Source organism: Delphinus delphis, chromosome 4 (assembly GCF_949987515.2).
Source record: "Delphinus delphis chromosome 4, mDelDel1.2, whole genome shotgun sequence".
Taxonomy (NCBI): Eukaryota; Metazoa; Chordata; class Mammalia; order Artiodactyla; family Delphinidae; genus Delphinus; species Delphinus delphis.
In genome coordinates this window covers 129,746,942-129,767,731 of record NC_082686.1, presented here as the reverse complement: position 1 = coordinate 129,767,731, position 20,790 = coordinate 129,746,942, and the positions used below count along the sequence as shown (strand labels likewise).

The window sequence follows — 20,790 nt, the reverse complement described above, 5'->3', positions numbered from 1 at the left end:
TCTTTATCAAGGAAAAGAACTTACTCTTGATCTTACTTTTCTTTTATCATGAATGGATGTTGAATTTTGTCAAATAGTTTTTCTGTATCAATTCATATAATCATGTGATTTTTCTTCGTTAGCCTATTAATATGGTGGGTCACATCAACCTATTCTGGAAACTAGCCTTGCATCTGGAATATGGAAACTAGCCTTGCATCTGGAATAAACCCCACTTAATCATGAAGTTTAATTCTTTTTATTGACTGCTTAATGCCACTTGCTAATATTTGTTAAGAATGTTTGCATTTATATTAATGAGTTATAGCTCTCTGTAGTTTTCTTTTTTGGATTATCTCTGTTTAGTTTTAGTATCAGGGCAAAATTTTAAATCATTATAAAATGACTAGGAGATGAAGATTGTTAAAGTAACATTAAATCATCAACATCCTCCTAAGCTCCTTATCTCAACTACTAGTACTAGACACTAGCAATAGAATCTCAAAAGCATCGTGGTTTCCTGTCTCTTACCTCCCCAAAACAGCTAATAGTTATGGAGCACTTACTTTGTGTGAGGCACTCAACTAATCATTTTACATTCATTAACTCATTTATTCTTCATATTTTGCAAATGAAACAACTGAGGCTTGAGAGGTAAGGATTACAAAGACAGTGACTCAACCGAGTTCAAAGACAGGTATACACGACTCCATAGCCATATTTCACCAGGACCCTCCACAATCTCAAGAGTTTTGCCTATGCAATTCCCCTATAGTCCATCCCACATATGTGTTTCTACTATCAGTACTGAAGTTCAGATTCCCTTTTCTTTTGTACACAATGATTTTTAAAACTACCTAATTGGTCTCCCTACCACCACACTCATCTTTCCCAATCTGTATTTCACAGGCTACCCAATTATCATGTTAGACCAGAAGAGGCATAGCAGAAAGCATATGGAATGTGAGATGAGTATATATCACAAATCAAAACTTAACTTCCTGTGTAACCTAAGCAAGTTAATTAACCTCTTCACACCTCAATTTATCTATAAAATGAAAATAATTTTACCTTCCTTATGGAGTATTATATTAAATTAGATTTCACATGTAAAGTGCCAAGATGAAGCGCCTGTACATAGTAGACCTTCCATATATCTTAATTTCCTTCCTTTCGATAAACAAAAATAGGTGGTTCCTGCTTGCCTATGGGATACAATCAGAACTTGTTATCCTGGTGGACAGGGCTCTTGGCCCTGGGCCCAAACTCTGTTGTCAGTCTCATTTCCCTCTACTATGTCATTTCCCCAAAATTCCAATTGCCTTTGTTCTTACTGTTCCCTCATCCTGGATTACATTTTTCCTACTTTTCTGCCAACTGAAGTTATCTCTTAGGACCCTATTTAGAAACCATTTTCTTTTTTTCAGTTTGGAATATGGCATTTGACTTTATTCTTGACAACGTTCAGGTGGTTTTACAACAATCTTGTGGAAGCACATTAAAGTTACCTAAATATTACCAGGGAGCCTGGTGCTCTTCACTTGCTGTGCCATAAGTGCTTGTGAGATATTTGAAAGTGCATTATAGTAATGCTCTGAGTTTTCTAATTTTAAATGTCTTTTTCAGCCAAGTGTTTTGTACATATATTTTCAGTAAGTGCCAAATATGTCAGTATTGCATGTAAATAATTGTTGTGGGGTTTTTGTTTTGTTTTGTTTGTTTGGTTGGTTGGTTTTTTGGCTGCACCGAGTGGCTTGCAGGATCTTAGTTCCCCAACCAGGGATTGAGCCTGGGCCCACAGCAGTGAAAGCACCGAGTCCTAACCACTTGACCACCAAGTAATTCCTTTTTTTTTCTTCTTATAATTGTGTTAATTCTTTTACTGTATCATAGATTCTATTTACAAAATGTTTGTTTATAAAGTTTTATGGATTTTTACAGTCAAGTATAGAAACGCTTTTCTTTTTCTTTTTCTTTTTTTTTTTGCAGTACGCGGGCCTATCACTGTTGTGGCCTCTCCCGTTGCGGAGCACAGGCTCTGTACGCGCAGGCTCAGCGGCCATGGCTCACGGGCCCAGCTGCTCCGCGGCATGTGGGATCCTCCTGGACCGGGGCATGAACCCGTGTCCCCCGCATCGGCAGGCGGACTCCCAACCACTGCGCCACCAGGGAAGCCCTAGAAACCCTTTTCTTAAAGATCTTCTCTAAAGACTCCCTTCACTTCCTAAAGTGAATAAATCCCCCTTCTCCCTTGTTCCCACATGACACCGCAGGTTCCAGCTGGATTAGGAGAGTGAGGTGTTATTCATGTTTTATTACCTAACACTACGCCTTGAAGTAGCAAAACGGCTAAAAACAGAGGGCTTAAGACAGATAATCCTGGATTTGGATTTGACTGCCATTTACTAACTGGAGTTACCTCCCTGTGACTCAATTATGTACTCTATAAAATTGGGGTGACGAGTGTCTCTATTTAATAAGGTTGATGTGAAAATTAAATAAGAAAATGTATATAAAGTACTTTAGTAAGAAGTCTGATGTATGGGCTGTGTTCAGCAGATCAGTAAATATTTGTTATGATGAATATCAATCCTAAATCTGTCACTCAGTTGTGAGACTTTTCATCACTAACAAGGCAAATCTTAATTTATAGCTCAAAGGTCTGTGAGAATTAAATGGGAAATGTGTTAAAATACCTAACATTTTCCATGCCACATAATAGGACCTTTATAGAGGCCCTTATTTTCTTATTCTTACTCTTTTCTTTAAGCAATTCATGTGTGTGCTTCTTTTTGGTTTACTAAAGATTTAAATGAAGTAGACAGGATGACACAAGGAATATTTGGGGACTTGAATATATGAAAATATAGTAATCACACAGTTTTAAATAAAATTCCAAAAGTAAATTATTAAAAGTCTAGTTTAGGGTTTCCCTGGTGGCGCAGTGGTTGAGAGTCCGCCTGCCGATGCAGGGGACACAGGTTCGTGCCCCAGTCCGGGAAGATCCCACATGCCGCGGAGCGGCTAGGCCTGTGAGCCATGGCCACTGAGCCTGCGCGTCCGGAGCCTGTGCTCCGCAGAGGGAGAGGCCACAACAGTGAGAGGCCCGCGTAACGCAAAAAAAAAAAAGTCTAGTTTATTGTTTTTCTTACAAAGTTCTTACTCTCCCTGCTATTTTTTTGTGTCCCTATCTCTTCTCCTCCAAGCTCTCTTAGATGGTCTGCTTGACTTAATTCCTCAATGTCTGTACTTTTTGATGCCTGAAAGTCACCTAAATCACATAAAGATCATCTATATGATTTTAATTTAGATTAAAATTGTCAGTCACTTGGATTATTCATGAGTTAGTGATAGAATTCTAGCTTCCTGGACAGAAAACCCATGATCCACCATCCCTGGCTAAAGCAGATTTCTTTCAAAGTAACAACATAGTGCAGTGGGAAGAGCATTTAACTGGGAGTTAAGACACCTGAGTCCTGGTGCCAGTCCTCCTACTATTACCTGTGTGACCCTGGGCAGGTAGTTTCACCTCTCTGGCTGTCAGTTCTCCCTTTATAAAATGGTCTCTGGTGAGTCCTATGATCCTACATGCTGTAATACATCTTCCATAAATTGAATGATTCAGATAATCAACAGAAACTTCAACTGTTAGGAGAGATATTTTGGAGCAACTCCTTTATATTATAATTTCACCCTGATTTCACTTAGAGGCTTATAGTGAAGAAACAAAAAGTTCATTATGCTCAAGGTCAGTTAGTCTGAATCAATTATCACAGCAGATTATTTGTGCTAATGTGTTTCCATGGCATGATCTCTCCTCCTGAAGCATTTCTGAGGTTTTGAAAACTGCTTTTCATTTTCAAATAAAAATGCTCCCAGCCACCTACACTCAGGAATACAGCAATAATGGATTGGCACTATTCCTGACAGCATATGCTAATTCATAGGCTTTTAAATGGAAAGAAAGCAGAGACTACGAAATGAGTAGTTTTATGTTCTCTGAATCTACCACTTTTTATCAGGCAATAAACTTTCACATACAATTCAGTCCCTCAATATCCTATTTTATTTTCAAAAAAGAATATGTTCCGGGCTTCCCTGGTGGCGCAGTGGTTGAGAGTCCGCCTGCCGATGCAGGGGACGCAGGTTCATGCCCCGGTCCGGGAAGATACCACATGCCGCGGAGCGGCTGGGCCCATGAGCCATGGCTGCTGAGCTTGCGTGTCCGGAGCCTGTGCTCCGCAACGGGAGAGGCCACAACAGTGAGAGGCCCGCGTACCGCAAAAAAAAAAAAAAAAAAAAAAAGAATATGTTCCAATATGACCTTCTGATGCACTTGTGACTATCATCAGGTATTATATAGGGCTGTTAAAATAAAAATAGATAAATTTTAAACAATAATACAGGTATCCCCTGCTTTTCGAAAATTCACTTTTATTCCACTTTGCTTTTACGAAAGACCTACATTAGAACCAGTTTTCACTAACTGAAGGAAATCCAAAGAGGATTTTTGCTTTAAATAAGAAAGGCAAAAAGTGAAAATAACATTCAGTTTTTGTTTTGCAACAAGCCTTTATAGAAGCAGCGCACACCCAGAGCTGCGAGAGCCGCAGCACTCAGCTCCTTCTCTGGAAAATATACTCAGCATCTCGGCATCAAGCCACCATAGCTTTGAACTGTGTCTATGAGCATCTGTGCTTTATCTCAATTAATTTTGTGCATCTGTTGGCAAGATGTGTCCTAGGGTAATTGCTTCTTCACTTTACGCCATTTCAGCTTATGTAAATTTTCACCAGAACAGTCTACTTTCAGATAGCAAGGGAAACCTGTATTTTTAAAAATTGATCTTACGGGCTTCCCTGGTGGTGCAGTGGTTGGGAGTCCAGCTGCCGATGCAGGGGACGCGGGTTCGTGCCCCGGTCCGGGAGGATCCCACATGCCGCGGAGTGGCTGGGCCCGTGAGCCATGGCTGTTGAGCCTGCGCGTCCGGAGCCTGTGCTCCGCAACAGGTGAGGCCGCAATGGTGAGAGGCCCGTGTACCACAAAAAAAAAAAAAAAAAAAATTTCCCTAAGTAGATGAGAATACAAACTGTTCTTTAATGTGGGACCCTGGTCCTAGGCTTTCTCTAGCTACTCTTAGGTCCAGATACAAAATGCCCATGGAAAATAGGGTGACCAACTGTCCTGGTTTCCCTGGGACTGAGAGGCTTCCTGGGATGCAGGAATTTCAGTGCTGGGACGGTCACAGGCAAACTGGGAAGGGTGATCATCCTAAATTGGCAAAACATTAAGAGCCCTCACGCCCATTCCCCTGGTGGAAAGACACATTTAAGCCAATCCGGTGAGTGATTCCAGGCTTTACAGATGGTGGGCACACGTATAAGAAGTGTCTGTTAACCACCCCTCCCCTCACCTTCTGTTTCTGGGCTACAGCATTTCTTTAGTTACAGCAATGCATCTTGAATCTCACCACGCAACAGAATCACCTAGAGGGCTTGTTAAAATACAGGCTGCTGAACTCCACCCCTAGCGTTTCTAATTCGGTAGGCTTGGGGTAGGACTCAAAAATCGCATTTCTCATACGTTACCAGGTGATGCAGATAATGCTGGTCTGGGGATCTAGCTTTTAGTACCACTGCTCTAAGGTTGGCATATTACTGTCTTCTTCTGAAACTAACATGTAATCCAAAAGAATCAACTGAAAGTATGAAGGCATGAATCAACAATATAAAGTACAGACTATCATAAGAATTAGTCTTCATTTCTTAAGCAGTCCTCAGTGGTGAGTACAATTTAAAAACAAAATTTTAATACTTCTAAATATAATGTAAAAGTTTTGCAGGGATGTGAGGGCATTCCCTATCACTGGGTTTACTTTAATGACTGTGATTTCTCTGTGGAAAAGTAAGCACACTGTACCACACAGTTCTGGTGACATTTGGTTCCTCTTCTGTGTGCTCAAACCTACAGTCGAAATATTCTTTGTATTTAATTTGAACCATAGTTTCACTGGTGTCACTCTCTCTGGCATACTAAACAGGAAAAAAAAGTGCATTTTGATAACACATTCTGCATTTCTTTCAACCTATATGAAAGCTTTTTAATGTAACTGAACATGTTACAAAAATATAAAAACAATTCCAGAGTGTAAATATGCATTCGATTTTATGCCCATATTCTGCCCATCTCCTGCTGGCTACAGTACACAAATTTTACCTTAAACTGTGGAAATATGTCCCTTTATCATCAAAGATAGGTTTCTGACTGCCCTCATTTAGATGTAGTATTTGACCTAGGAGAAACTAAGCTACAGAGCTTTGATGACAGAATTTCAATCCCATATCTGTAAAAGGTTTCTATGGAATTGGGTTTGAAATAAAGAAACTTTACCATTTTGATGAATAAAATGAATTACTAAATGGTCCAATCTCAGACACCAGGTTTCAATAATAACCATTTTGTTTTTGTCCCCAGCGTTCCGGTGGTGCCCTGGCCATTCCCCTATGTGCATTCCAGGGGACCGTGTCTCTCCAAGCCCCAACCGGGAAAACCCTATCTCTTTCTACCTATGAGGTGAGCACAGAAGGACAAAAAATTACCCCAGCCTCTAAGAAAATAGAAGTCTATCGATCCAAAAGTGTTGGCCATGAACCAAACTCAGAAGATTCTCCCTCCACATTTGCGGACACCAGCGTGAAAATACACTTGGAGGTTCTTGAAATTTGTGATAATGAAGAGGCCTTGGACACGGTGTCAATTATTAGCAACATCAGCCAGTCCTCCACACAGATCAGATCTCCTTCCCTACGCTACTCACGGAAAGAAAACAGATTTGTTTCATGTGATTTAGGGGAAACAGCCTCATATTCTCTCTTTTTACCCACAAGTAATCCTGATGGTGATATCAACATCTCCATTCCAGACACTGTTGAAGCACACAGGCAGAACAGTAAAAGGCAGAGCCAAGAGAGGGACGGCTACCAGGAGGAAATCCAGTTGTTAAATAAAGCTTATAGGAGAAGAGAAGAAGAAAGCAAGGATAACTAGCGATCATTTGGCCTAATAAAGGCAAGAATGGCTCTGCAACTTCAAACTACTAAACTAACACCTTTGTTCTGAGGCTATTTGATTTCCTTATTTTTTTTTTTTTTCTTTGTGTTACGCCGGCCTCTCACTGTTGTGGCCTCTCCCGTTGCGGAGCACAGGCTCCGGACGCGCAGGCCCAGCGGCCATGGCTCACGGGCGCAGCCGCTCCGTGGCATGTGGGATCTTCCCAGACCGGGGCACGAACCCGTGTCCCCCGCATCGGCAGGCGGACTCTCAACCACTGCGCCACCAGGGAAACCCTGATTTCCTTTTTTTATTTGTTGGTTTACATAAGCTTTACAGACTTAATAGTTAATTATTTTTAGTGCAAACAGCTGGAACTAGTGCAAACACTTGAGTGCTTTTTAAGTGTTACTTATAGATCGCGCACACTGTGGCAATTATAAGATTCTGTTTCTTATCTGATTTCTAAAAACCTTCTCTAAATCAAACCTTGGTCTTGTTTACTAATGTTTTCGCCTATGTTTGTCAACCTCAGAGTAAACAGAAAATTGTATAAGCTCAATGAATATACTGTTCTCATGCATGTGTTTCTACACATAAAGTTGGCCTTTACAGCAAGGGGAAAAATATTTGGGGAATGGAAGAAATGTAGCAAAACTCTGAGTTGTATTTGAAGAGGCTTCCTAAATGTGGCTAGCAAAGCAAGCTTATTATTACAGTTACTGCTTTAGCTTTACACTGATGTCTAGGAAATATACTCCTGTATAAAACGGCAAATTAGCTTCCAACTTTGAAACATGCATGTCCCTAGTCTGTAAATAGTTGTTCCCTTCATTTCTATAAAGTACAAATTGTTTACTGAATTTTTTTTCTTTCTCTCTTAAATATGAGAGTTTTCCTTTCACCTTTTCAGTATGTTGACTGCTCTTCAAACAGATATGTTGTATGTTAGACGTAGCTCTTAAACATATTGGAAAAGTTTGTAGATGTATACTTATCATTTCTAGAATTCTTTTGTTTATTTGAACAGAAACTAGGGAAAAACACCATAAGATTAAGTTCTGTGAGGTGCACCCAAGTAGACTAAAAAACTTCTGGGCAGAGCAGAGGGAAAATCCTCTAACTCCAAACAAAAGTATCTGTTTCTAAAGTGGCAGATATGGCAGACCTTCTTCGCCACTCTTGAAGCACAGAAAATTTTAGTTCACATATTATTCTAAGTTTAGGTGCTTTTTCATTTCCTTCCCAAAGATATGTGTATCTCAAGCAAAGAAACAATTCAATATACTTTATTAAGTGATTGTGAGGTACACATATCAAGATTAATTTTAAATATGTTACATTGCAAAAATGCAGATATCACCTTGTCAGAATATTAGTGACATATATTTCAAAAAAAAATTAGAAAGTGATTTTTCCTCAAATTGCTTTATTCTGATCTTTCTGTAAACATATATTAAATGTATTACCTAAATGTTTATTTCCAAAGTTGTTGAGTTGACATTTTACGTTTTAAACTTTGTACACTCTCAACTCACATATCTTAGTTATTATTTACAAACTGAGTGAATTATTTTTTAAACAATTTATTCTGGTTTCTATTTCATTATATTGAATCAGAATTCTAAATTACTTGACATGGGCTTTCAGACTGTTTTATCTTCAGATGATTATTTTGCTACCAAGAAGTTATTTTCAAAATAATTATCTCAGTGGACTTTCCCTATCTTTCACCTAACTTCTCAATATATCATTATCTAAACTTGGGAAGCAAATGTAATGCCACTAGTCATGTTTGTAAAGAAAGCCTCAAATAATGCATAACATATAAATTCAAATTCAGATGTATTCTCATTACAAATACATTTAACTTAAGATAATACTTTTTATCTCCAAACTTGAGGGTTAATTTAACATAACGACAAATGGCCAGATCAATCTGATGTTATAAATCAACAGCATTAAATGTCTGTTATAAAAGCCAAAGTTGAATATTCTAATAATGCTTTGTAAAAGACAGGTTTTGATATATTAAATTTAGATGTATAATTTTATAAAAGAGAAAAGTGATTTTGCTGCTTAAAGTATAATTTCTGGCAGCAAGAAAATTAGAAACAGAATCATAATAAAACTGAACAAAATAATAAAGACAAATCCTTTATAACTGCACAGCACTTTGAGTGGAGAGGAGATGATGAAAAACAAGATTTAAAGAATACAAGAATTGGATTGGAAGGCAGTAATACCCATTTTCTCTCCTGTGTTCCATTTTATTTTCACTGGACTTGGGCCTATTCTGGGGGAATTGAAAAACAAACAAACAAAAAACCTAGGATATTGTATCCCCATTTAACTGTCCTTGGTTGTTGAATTAACTGTATAATGGATACACTTAAAAGTTCAGACGTATTCATACAATACCAGGATTATTTACCGCAAAGCCACAGACTTTGGCATCACATTACTAACCTGTAACAGTTCAAACTTCAAGGCAACAGTAGTGAATCTACAAGAAAACTCTACAGGGGGCTATGCCTAAGCATGAACAGCTTCTACCAATCCCTGTTAAGAGAGGGGATGGTTCAGCTACACCGGTATAAAGTCTACTTTCTCTTTAATGTGATTACAATTGTAAAAATGCATTCTGGTATAGGACATACCCTTATAGATATTTTGTGCTATATTTAAATATCTTACCTTTGCATTGTTATATTGTTCTTATTATTAATAAATGCTCTATTTCATATAGTTTATCTCTTTTCTCTACAAATTGATGTATCTGAAAACAAAAACTATTTACCTAATAAAAATATCACCATCTGGTGGTGACTTTTATAAACTGAAAACACATAATCCCTAAGATTTCCCCAAATATAAACACGTATTACATAATCCCAAAGACTTCCAAGAATTATGACTGAGGCAACCATTTTGAAGACAGCGAATATCACAGTATTACTTGGAATATAATTTAAAAAAAGGCTTGGTTATGCATTACTTGGAAGCTTTTTCTCAACATAGTTCTGTAGTATTGGATTTCATAAATAGATTTTCTCTTAATTTCTTATACTATTCAGCTACTCTCATTCATGTACTCATCAGAATATTTAATGAATGCCTATTTCATGCTAAAACTAGCTCTAGGTACACAGGATTATAACTGTAAACAAAACCAAAACAAACATATATACTGTGAACGGACTGTTAGCACACAGTCCACACGAGACTCCCCTCACTTCTGACACCACGTGCAAGTTCAGGGTGTTCCCTAAGCCACTATCAATGTTAATAATTCACTAGAAGAACTCACAGAACTCCTTGAAAGTTGTATACTCACAGTTATGGTATATTACAAGGAAAGGATATGGATCAAAATCAGCCAAGAGAAGAAGCACATACAGCAGAATCCAGAAAAAAGGCCTAAGTGTGGAGCTTCTGTTTTCCTCTCCCCGTGGAGTCAGGTACAGCAGTACTTCCCTAGCATCAATGTGTGACAAAACGCATGGAGTACTGCCAACAAGGAACAAATCTTGGTGTCCCATCTTTAATGGGGCTTCATCATGGTAGGAGTAGGGTAAGCATGGTTGACTGCTCATAAGAGTGATCTCAGTATCCAGCTCCTCAGCAGGTCAAGCTTATATGGAACGAATAACTCAAAACCTCCACCCTAAATCCTATTGTTACTGTCTGGCTGGTCCAAGGCCTCCAAACAAACAAAGTCACTCCAATCAGGCATAACATTCCAAGGGTTTAGAGATTACCTCCTCAGAAGGGCAAAGGCCAGCCCTCTCTTTGGATAGGATTAAGTTCTTCACTACACATATGTAATGTATATACATATATATGTATATGTATATGTGTATGTATACATCTCAGGTAATGCTAAGTATTTTGACAGGAAATAGGCACCAGAGATAATAAAAATGAAAAGAAGAAAAATTAGACTAAAGGGATAATGACAGGAGGAGTGCTTTTTCAAATATTTTAGTGAGGAAAGGCTTCACTGATTAAAGTAACATTTCATCAGAGACACAAGTCCAAGATCAAGGTGTTGACTGATTTGGCTCCTGGTAAGAGCTCTCTTCTTGGCTTGTAGACAGCCTCTGTCCTCACAAGGCCTTTCTTCAGAGGGAAGACAGAGCAAGCTCTCGTGTCTTTTCTTTTAAAACATTCAAACAATCCACGCTATTTCCTTCTCATTTTGTCCCTACCATCTCCAGTATGACTACCCAGTCTTTCTTACTGAACAGTTCACATACTTGTCATATCCGGCGTGCCCAATGGGTACATTTATTGGAACTATTCATTCCTATAATATTAATATTTGCCAGAACTCCCAAAATGTATAATCTCAGTCTGCTCTCTCTGCGTCTTTAACTCATATAACCAACTGCTTTCTAGACATCTCAATTTGTATGTTTTACAGGCACCTCAAACTCTACAAGTGTTAATTATACACATTAACTCAACCCTCCCCCAACCCCCCCCCCCCCCAAAATCTTCCTCGTCCTATGTTCCTCATATCTCAGGATATGGCACCTTTCTATTAGGTCATCTTTCAAATCTTAAATTTGGGAGCCATCTGACCCTTTCCTCTAATTCTCTACATCCAATGAATCATTAAATCTTGACAATTATTTTTCCTAGCAACTCAATTCCAGTCCTTCCTATATTCTATCTTGCTCTGTCATCTCATTTTGTCTCCCCTACACCACAGCCTGTTAACTAGTCTCTCTACATCCACTCTTGCCTCCTCCATTCCTTTCTACTCAAAGCAGTCAAAGTAATCACTCCCCTACTTAAAATGTATTATTGTTCTTTCTGTGGCATGTAAGATCTTTTATGGTCAGGCTCCTTTCTATCCTTTTGGCCTTCACCACCAGTCTCTTAAGTTTCAGTGTGGAATTTTCCCACTCCCCAACATTTTATCATCTTTCTTCAAGCACATCATTCCCTCCACCTGTAATAATCTCTTCCCTCCCCATCAGTTTAGCTAAAGTCTACTTATCTCAGTCACTGCTTACCCTCTCATTCCTTAGAAAGAACCTGACTCCAAAATTAAATTCTTTTTGCTGTAACATCTCATGGCCGTTGCGAAGGGGTACTTTTTCCTCTACCCTCCCATGTTTAGTTCTTGGAGACTTGCAGACTAAACTGACAAAAACAGATTAGCAAGAGATAAAACAGATATAATCACATATCTATGGGAGTTCACAGAAAAATGTGACTCGAGGCAGTGGTTAGAACTTGGGGCTTATATACCATCTTTTAAGGAAGGGAAGGAGGAGAATGGTATTTATGGGAAAACAAATGACTTTTGGGAAAGATAAATGAGCTCTTATGAGAGTAGATGGAAAATATGTTGGTTTTGTTAGAAAGTCTTTTTAGGTGTGGTGCTGATTTGCAGTCTCCAATGACAAAAGTCAGTCTTCCCTGGTTCCTCTCCCAAGGAAGGGATTTATGGCAAGAGTTCTTCTGAGTTCTTTTGAGAGGCTCTGTTTTTAGGCAGATAAGAGATTTCAGGAACTCAAATGCCTCTGCTCAAAATAATTTGTCTGCCACAGAGATGCATTCTGGAACCCTTCATATGGCATTTTCCTTCCTTAACTCACAACATACATTTCTTTATTCTTTATCTTCTCCTCAAGACTGTAAGCAAATAAAAGCTGATGCCAATCTTCTCTTGTTCAGTGAGTATTCCCAGCACCTTTAAATCAGTCACATGTGTAAATGAACTAGATATTCCCTGGTAAACTTGCCAGCCTATGTGGAGCAGACACTTGATTATACAAGAATAGCCTGTGCTAATCAACAATAGACGGCTTCACATGAACATAGGAATCTTCAGCTGCTGTTTTATTTAAATTGCCTAAGTGCTCTGCACTGAATTTGGGTAGATAGGCTCATCTTATGCCTTTGGATAAAGGTGGTAAGCGACGATAACCCTTTAAAAGAGGCAGGGACATTTTTATACTTATAGATTTGAAACAGATGCTAGGCTGTTTTCATGACATAACCACTAGTTTTAAAAAAAAAGAAAAAAAAGGAATTCATTTCATTTTTTTTAAGGACTTCAGGAGACAAAGCATTCGATCCACAGGTTCTTTTACTGTGCCAATCGACGTTTACAGGGCCTACTGGGAAGCAAACTCCGGATTTTACCGTGAGAAATAAAGTAAAACCCAAAACCCGTTTCCTCACATGCTGGGCGTCGGGAAAGAAAACCTGTGCGCCACCTGTTGGCTCTGCCTCCAAAGGTACAAACGTAAACAATTGAGGGCACACCAAAGATTTCACCTGATCCAACCCGGGGAGCTCCAGGGCATACGGCCCGTGACGTCACCGGAAACGTCTGCTTGTGACGCTCAACGTCCCTCCCTCTTGAACGGGGCGCCGGAAGCAAAACGGAAGTGGACGCGCACCCGCCTCCGGGCCCGGTCGCCATTTCTAGCGGTTGCAGGTTCTCACGAGTTTTGGCCTGCTGGGACAATGAGCTATGACTACCATCAGAACTGGGGCCGCGATGGCGGGGGCCGCGATGGCGGGTCCCGCAGCTCCGGCGGGGGTTATGGAGGAAGCTATGGAGGGGGCCACGGAGGGAATCGAGGCTCCGGAGGTGGCGGCGGCGGAGGGGGTGGTCGAGGCGGCCGAGGCCGACATCCCGGGCACCTGAAAGGCCGCGAAATCGGCTTGTGGTACGCGAAGAAACAAGGCCAGAAGAACAAGGAAGCGGAGAGGCAGGAGGTAATCTGAGACTCGGTAGTGGAGGGGGATGAAACCGGACAGGTTTTCTTTTCCATCCTTCGACCCCTAACTTTTTCTTTCCTTTTCGGTTTTTTAACTGGTGCATGTGCTTTGTGAAGTGCAAGTGTTGAAGCTTCCAGTAGTGGATATTAATAGCGGTGAACGTTAGCCATGCGCGTCTGACCTGAAGCAGTTGGGATTTATGCGAGTGTATACTTTGCTTAAAAGACGTGAGAACTGGGGACAAAACAAATGTTAAATTCAGGGTCCATCCGAAATTAACTTTTGGGGGGTGTCACTGTCATAGTATATCTGGCTACCCTTTCCCTTAATATAATTAATGTCACTTTAAGTTCTTTGCCTGATGAGCTGTGAAATTACGGTTTTATACATTAGACACTGGTTTGCGCGGAACAAAAACTATCAAGCACTATTTTTGTAGATCCTTCAGAAGAGTACTCCAACTTCCACTTAGTATTAAAATAGGTACACAGGTTTTTTGTTTTTACGTTGGGCGTTGGGCTATGGAGGTTTCTGCTGATGAGCAGCTCCTCTTTGAGAAGGAAACCTAGGATCCTAGAAGTGGAAGAAATTTCAAGAGATGATTTGGCTTAGTCCCTTGTCTTCAGGTTGGTAATTGTCCATTTGATTTGTATCCTGAAGACTTGTAGTAAAGGAAACAAAGTTCCCTGAGTGGCCTGTTCTAATAATTATATATGTGATTAAACCGAAGTTTTCTTAATATAAGCTTTATAAAAGCTTTTTACTGACTTTAAAAGCATCTTTCATATTAGATACAGAGTGTAATTGAATCACCATTTAGGCTTCTGTTTTTAAATCATTCCGTTTCTTTACTTTTCTTTTATCCATGTCATTTTTGTTGAATTGGGGGGGGCGTTATCTATTTATCTTCACAACTTATATTCTTTAAATATATATATTTCTTCAATAACTAAAAATTAATTTGTTCATTGAGCAAACTTTTTTTTTAAAGGGAAGCACATCTAAGTCATCTTGAAATTGGAAGAATAATTGAGTGATTAGTACAGATTAACTTCCTAAGAACTCTTTATCAAATTTTATTTACCTGTTTTTTCACACAAGGTTTTTTGCATGTTGCTATGGGGGTCTGAAGAAGTATGATATTCAGGGAGCTTACAGTTTAGTTGGGAAAAGTAAGAACTAAACCGACGAAACATTAAGTAAATCAGGAAAAATTCTTCATTATTATTTCCATCTGAAGTCGGTTGTGCAGTGGGTCATTATGAATTAAACTCTTGATTTCCACCACCTCCCCAAACCTCTATTTTAGTAAAAGTCACTACCATTTATTCACTTGCCAAGGCCAAAATGAGATTTATTTTTGATTCTTCTCTTTCATTTCAGCAAGTCTGTTTTCTCTTCCTTTTTAATATATCTCAAATCCAACTACTTATTTCCACAGTAATTACCATAGATCAAGCCACCATTTTGTTGTCTGTCCATGGCTCTTAACTGGTCTCCTATTTCTACTCCTCATTATTAAGTCTGTCTTTTGTAGAGCCTTAGATCATCTCATTCTCTAGCTCACAATTTGAAAGCCAAGTCAGTTCCGTCTCAGTCTCATATGTTTCAGTGCATCCTAACATGTTTTCCAGGAATCTTGGCAATTTAGTTTCTACATATCAGGTTTCCCTCTATGTACTTACCTTTCTGAGCCTATGTTCCCAAGATGTAATTAAAGCTTTTGTAATCATACTTTTATTTTTGCTTTTTTATTGTAGTTCTCATATCATTCTCTAAAATGTATGTTTCCATTTTCTCTACTAAATATGATCATATTTCAGTAATTGGCTCATCCTGCCTCTTTCTTTGATCACGTTCAAGCCCTTTGTGATCGCTTCCCAGTCAGAATTTCCATAGCTTTTACTTTTTAAGTAATACCTGTGTTTACAAAGTGACTGCATTCTAAGGATGCACGCTTATTCTTTCAACAGATATGTTTTAGGATCTAATATATTTGAAACAGTATCATAGGCACTGTGTTAATAAGCTAGATATAGTACCTATCCTACAGAAATTGTGGTGTGTTAGGCACTATAGGGCGGTTAGAATACAGTGTTAAAGAATTATAATAAGGAGGTTGTGGGCTTATCCCCTAACTCAAATTAGGAAGAGCCTAGAAGATTTCCCAGAAGAGGTAACCCTTAAGCTGAAACTTGAAAGATAGCAAAGTATGTCTGTGTTTGTGATTTGGGGGCTTGGAAAGGGATTTTTAGGACGAGGCAGCAGCATGTGCCACAACCTAGAGGTTAGGAAGACCACGTTCAAGGAACTGAGAAGGGGGTAGAGCAGTGGCTTTTACACTTTTGACTGTTTCCCACAAAAAGGGATATATTTTAATTTGCAACCCAGTGCACACACGTGTGTAAGTGAACAAAAAGTTCCTGAAATAATGTTTAATTACCTGTACATTGCCCTGGGGCTTTTGTTCTTGTTGTTTGTACCTTTCTGCCTTTTTTTAAAATTAATGTTGGTCATGATCCTTTAATTTTACAGATCGCAGTATGAAAGCTCCTGGACTAGAAAATAAGCAGGGCTTTGAAATTCTTTCCCTTAAGAACTCTGGCAAGTCATTAAAGCGTTTCAAGCAAAACATGAAATGATTGGATTTGTGTTTAAATTCACCCTAGGTAGCAGCATAAAGAATGGATTGAAAAAGAGGCAATCCTGGGACCGGGAGACCAGTTAAGTAGCTCTTGCAGTAATTAAGGTGAGAAATGACAGCTTGAATTAGGACATTGCTAGTGGAGATGGAGGGAAGCGGACAGCTTAAAGTGATTTAGGAGGTAGACTCAAAATGATTTTATCTGGAGGGAAGGGGAAGGCAGGTGTGAATGGATGACACTAATGACTATATAAAGAATTGGCTTGATGGGGCTTCCCTGGTGGCGCAGTGGTTGAGAGTCCGCCTGCCGATGCAGGGGACACGGGTTCCTGCCTCGGTCTCGGAAGATCCCACATGGCGCGGAGCGGCTGGGCCCGTGAGCCATGGCTGCTGAGCCTGCGCGTCCAGAGCCTGTGCTCCGCAATGGGAGAGGCCACAACAGTGAGAGGCCCGCATACTGGGAAAAAAAAAAAAAAAAGAATTGGCTTGATGGAGGAAGACAATGGACTCAGCTTAAGCACACTGAGTGTGATATTATAGGGCATACAAGTGGTGATTTCAAGGAAGTTAAAGGCTGTGTGGACCTGATGCCTAGAGAAATCTAGACTGCAGGTGAACATTTGACAGTTTGTGGGCCTATGGATAGTAGTTGTAATATAGAAGTGAATGAGAAGAGGAGTGGGTGCAGGCCTGAACTCTGTAGACCATTGCTTCTCAAACCTGAATCACCTGGCATCTTGTAGCAATGTAGAACTGGGGTGGGTCCAGAGATTCAACTTTTCTCACAGGCTCCCGGATGATGTTAGTACTGCTGGTCTGCAGAGCACTCGGGCTGTACAATGTAGAACAAGAAAATTGAAAGTATGGACTGAGGAAGAGAAGCTTGAAAGAATCTAGGAAGGAACAGCCAGAGAAGAGAAAAATAAGGAGATGGATGTTGTTTTGGAATCCAGGAGTATCGTTTAGGGAGAAAAGAGTATATGGAAAAGGGAAAGTAATCAATAGTGGCAAACACTGCACTGATACCAAGTGAGTTAAGAGTTCAGAGTGTCTTGGATTTAGCAACAGGGTAATTGGTAACCTTGATGAGAGCCCTTTTTGTGGAGTGGTGGAAGTAAAAACCAGATTACACTGGAGTGGCGAGAGAAGGAGAGAGGAAGAAATGGGGGTACCTCCAGGCAGTTCTCCTGTGAGAAGGAGGAGGAGAAGTAGGAGTGGGAGAATTCAAGACAGGATTTTTGTTTTTGTTGTTTTAAAAGTGAAGAGATTTGACTGTGTTCAAGTTCACATACTGATGGTAAGGAGCCAGTGGAGAGGAAAAGTAAATATATCAGAGAAGACTAAATTATCATGCAGTAGTAGTAGACAGCCCACAGATCTTAATGGCTTATAACAACAAAGGTTTGTTTTCTACTCACGTTACTTGACCGTTGGAGTTCGCTAGCGTTCTCATGAGAATGAGGTCCATATAGCCTCCCACCCATCTGGAGCATAACTGGTTTTGGTGGCAGCAGGGAGGGATACAGTAAATCGCCCCTGATGCCTAGAAATTCCCATTCACATGGCCATTGGAAATGCACTTCTGCCTTATATCTGTGAAGAAGCAAACCAGAATATTGATGTACAGCCTAAAGACTACTAGAGAGAAAGAGATCTAGGAAAGGAAGATAAATCTTAATCGGAGATAGCCCTGAGGAGGTGGAAGGAAGGCTGCAGGGCTTAAGTGGAGAGATTAACTTTAACTAGGAAAATGTATTCCTCTTCCATTTTAACAGGAAAGAAGATAGCAAAGGATGGGTTCTGATACAGGTGGGTTTGGGTTTGGTGGCAAGCGATTGAGGACTTTTCCTTTGGGTTTTGTTTTCTTTATGAAATATCATGTGTAAAATGTCAAGGGTGAACGGGAAAGTGGTATCGGTGTGTTACAGAGAATGGAGAAAGTTTGAAGCAGTTACAGATAATTAGAAGCTGATGAGAAAGACAATTCGCTGGATATAATTGAGGGTCTCCTTTGCTAGGAATTTCCAGTTAGAAGCAGAAAGAATATTTGAAGATTTCCAAAAGGGGGGAAAATAATAAAAAAATCAAATGCCTTGATAAAATAAAAGTCGTGAACCATAAAATGTGTGTCTGAGATTCTGAGATTCTTCAGGCAGGGGATGAGGTAAAGTGAAGGATGATGGAACTGGAAAAAGGTTAGGAGGGAGGTAACCTACAGAGAATCAGGCTAGATCCAGGTTTGGAATTTCAGCATTCCTGAATTCACTGCCCACAGCCTTTGGGGGCTCATTGTGCAGAGAACTACGTTGAAAATACATATTTTTAAAGTGTATATTATGTTTTTATTAAAAAGTATAAAATTTTCAGGGGCTATTGCAGTTTTCAGTCATCCCACCTTTTTCTGGATATCTAAAATTCATTTAACAAGGTGAGGAGGAGAACTTTGTTCTGCTAGTAGAGGTAAAAGCTTCAAAATGTGAAGTTCTCTTTGGTTGAAGAAATGCGTTAGTGTGAATGAGTTTCATTGGGAAAGCAATCAGTCTTAAATTACTTAATCTTTGCCATTTTGAAGGTGAATGAAAGAAGCTATGGCTATGAACCCTTGAGGTGTTTGGAAGGGGTGTAAAAATTAAGGAACCTGTGCTTAAGGATGACTTTATGGCCTGGGGCTTCCTTTTCGGTGGAGGCTTTAATCAAAGTATTGCTGAGGATTCTTAAATTTCTAAGGGCCAAGAAAAAACACAGTAATCAATAACTATCTTATGTAAGTACACAGAGCAGTAAATGTTAATACGTACTGAAGACCTACAGAATTTAAAGCGTAGGGCAAAAGTGTTTTAATAATGATCCTCTGTGTTGGGGGTCCCCAAGACCACCCTCAGGTCTGAAATTTACTGGAAGGAGTCATAAATCTCTGAAAAGCTGGTGTACTCACAGTAGCTGTTCTTAACAGCAAATTATTACAGATTAAAATTGGCAGAGGTAAAGGTGCATACGGTAGAATCCAGGAGAAACCAGGTGCAAGCTTCCAGTCCTAGTAGAGAAGGCATATTCTATACTACGGAGAAAAGATACATTAGTCTAATTTATTAACCATTTTAAAAAGATTTCTATGTAGTACAATTATTAAAAAGCAAAAAATTTGGACTTTATTTTTTGAATTTTTCAAATTTATTTTTTATACAGCAGATTCTTATTAGTTACCTGTTTTATACATATTAGTGTATATATGTCAATCCCAATCTCCCAATTCACCCCATCACCACCACCACCCCTGCCACTTTCCCCCCTTGGTGTCTGTGCGTTTGTTCTCCACATCTGTGTCTCTATTTCTGCCCTGCAAACTGGTTCATCTGTACCGTTTTTCTAGGTTCCACATATATGCGTTAATATACGATATTTGGTTTTCTCTTTCTTTTTCTTTTTTTTTTAAACATCTTTATTGGAGTATAATTGCTTTACAATGCTGTGTTAGTTTCTGATTTATAACATAGTGAATCGGCTATACATTTATATATATATCCCCATATCTTCTCCCTCTGGCGTCTCCCTCCCACCCTCCCTATCCCACCCCTCTAGGTGGTCACAAAGCACCCAGCTGATCTCTCTGTGCTGTGCGGCTGCTTCCCACTAGCTAGCTATTTTACATTTGGTACTATATATAAGTCCATGCCACTCTCTCACTTCATCCCAGCTTACCCTTCCCCCTCTCCATGTCCTCAAGTCCATTGTGCACTTCTGCGTCTTTATTCCTGTCCTGTCCCTAGGTTCTTCAGAACCATTTTTTTTCTTTAGATTCCGTATATATGTGTTAGCATACGGTATTTGTTTTTCTCTTTCTGACTTACTTCACTCTGTATGACAGATTCTAGGTCCGTCCACCTCACTACAAATAACTCAGTTTCGTTTCTTTTTATGTCTGAGTAATATTCTATCGTATATAGGTGCCACATCTTCTTTATCCATTCATCTGTCTGTGGACGTTTAGATTGCTTCCATGTCCTGGCTATTGTAAATAGACCTGCAGTGAACACTGTGGTACATGACTTTTTGAATTATGGTTTTCTCAGGGTATATGCCCAGTAGTGGGATTGCTGGGTCGTATGGTAGCTGTAGTTTTAGTTTTTTAAGGAACCTCCATACTGTTCTCCATAGTGGCTGTATCAATGTACATTCCCACCAACAGTGCAAGAGGGTTCCCTTTTCTCTACACCCTTTCCAGCATTTATTGTTTGTAGATTTTTTGATGATGGCCATTCTGACTGGTGTGAGGTGATATCTCATAGTTTTGATTTGCATTTCTCTAATAATTAATGATGTTGAGCATTCTTCCGTATGTTTGTTGGCGATCTGTGTATCTTCATTGGAGA

At 39.5% G+C, this 20,790-nt stretch overlaps 2 protein-coding genes across 2 annotated transcripts in view; both read left to right on the top strand.

Moving 5' to 3' along the window:
* The window catches only part of GPR149 (G protein-coupled receptor 149), a 70,881-nt gene extending 63,521 nt beyond the window's left edge, over positions 1-7,360 (top strand). The window contains exon 4 of the mRNA XM_060010093.1: positions 6,454-7,360. Coding sequence (XP_059866076.1) covers positions 6,454-7,026 — 573 coding nt within the window. The 3' untranslated portion in view covers positions 7,027-7,360. The remainder of the gene's footprint in view (positions 1-6,453) is intronic.
* A 6,097-nt stretch (positions 7,361-13,457) lies between these two features.
* The window catches only part of DHX36 (DEAH-box helicase 36), a 56,508-nt gene continuing 49,175 nt past the window's right edge, over positions 13,458-20,790 (top strand). The window contains exon 1 of the mRNA XM_060011452.1: positions 13,458-13,773. Within this exon, the coding sequence (XP_059867435.1) occupies positions 13,519-13,773 (255 nt within the window). The 5' untranslated portion in view covers positions 13,458-13,518. The remainder of the gene's footprint in view (positions 13,774-20,790) is intronic.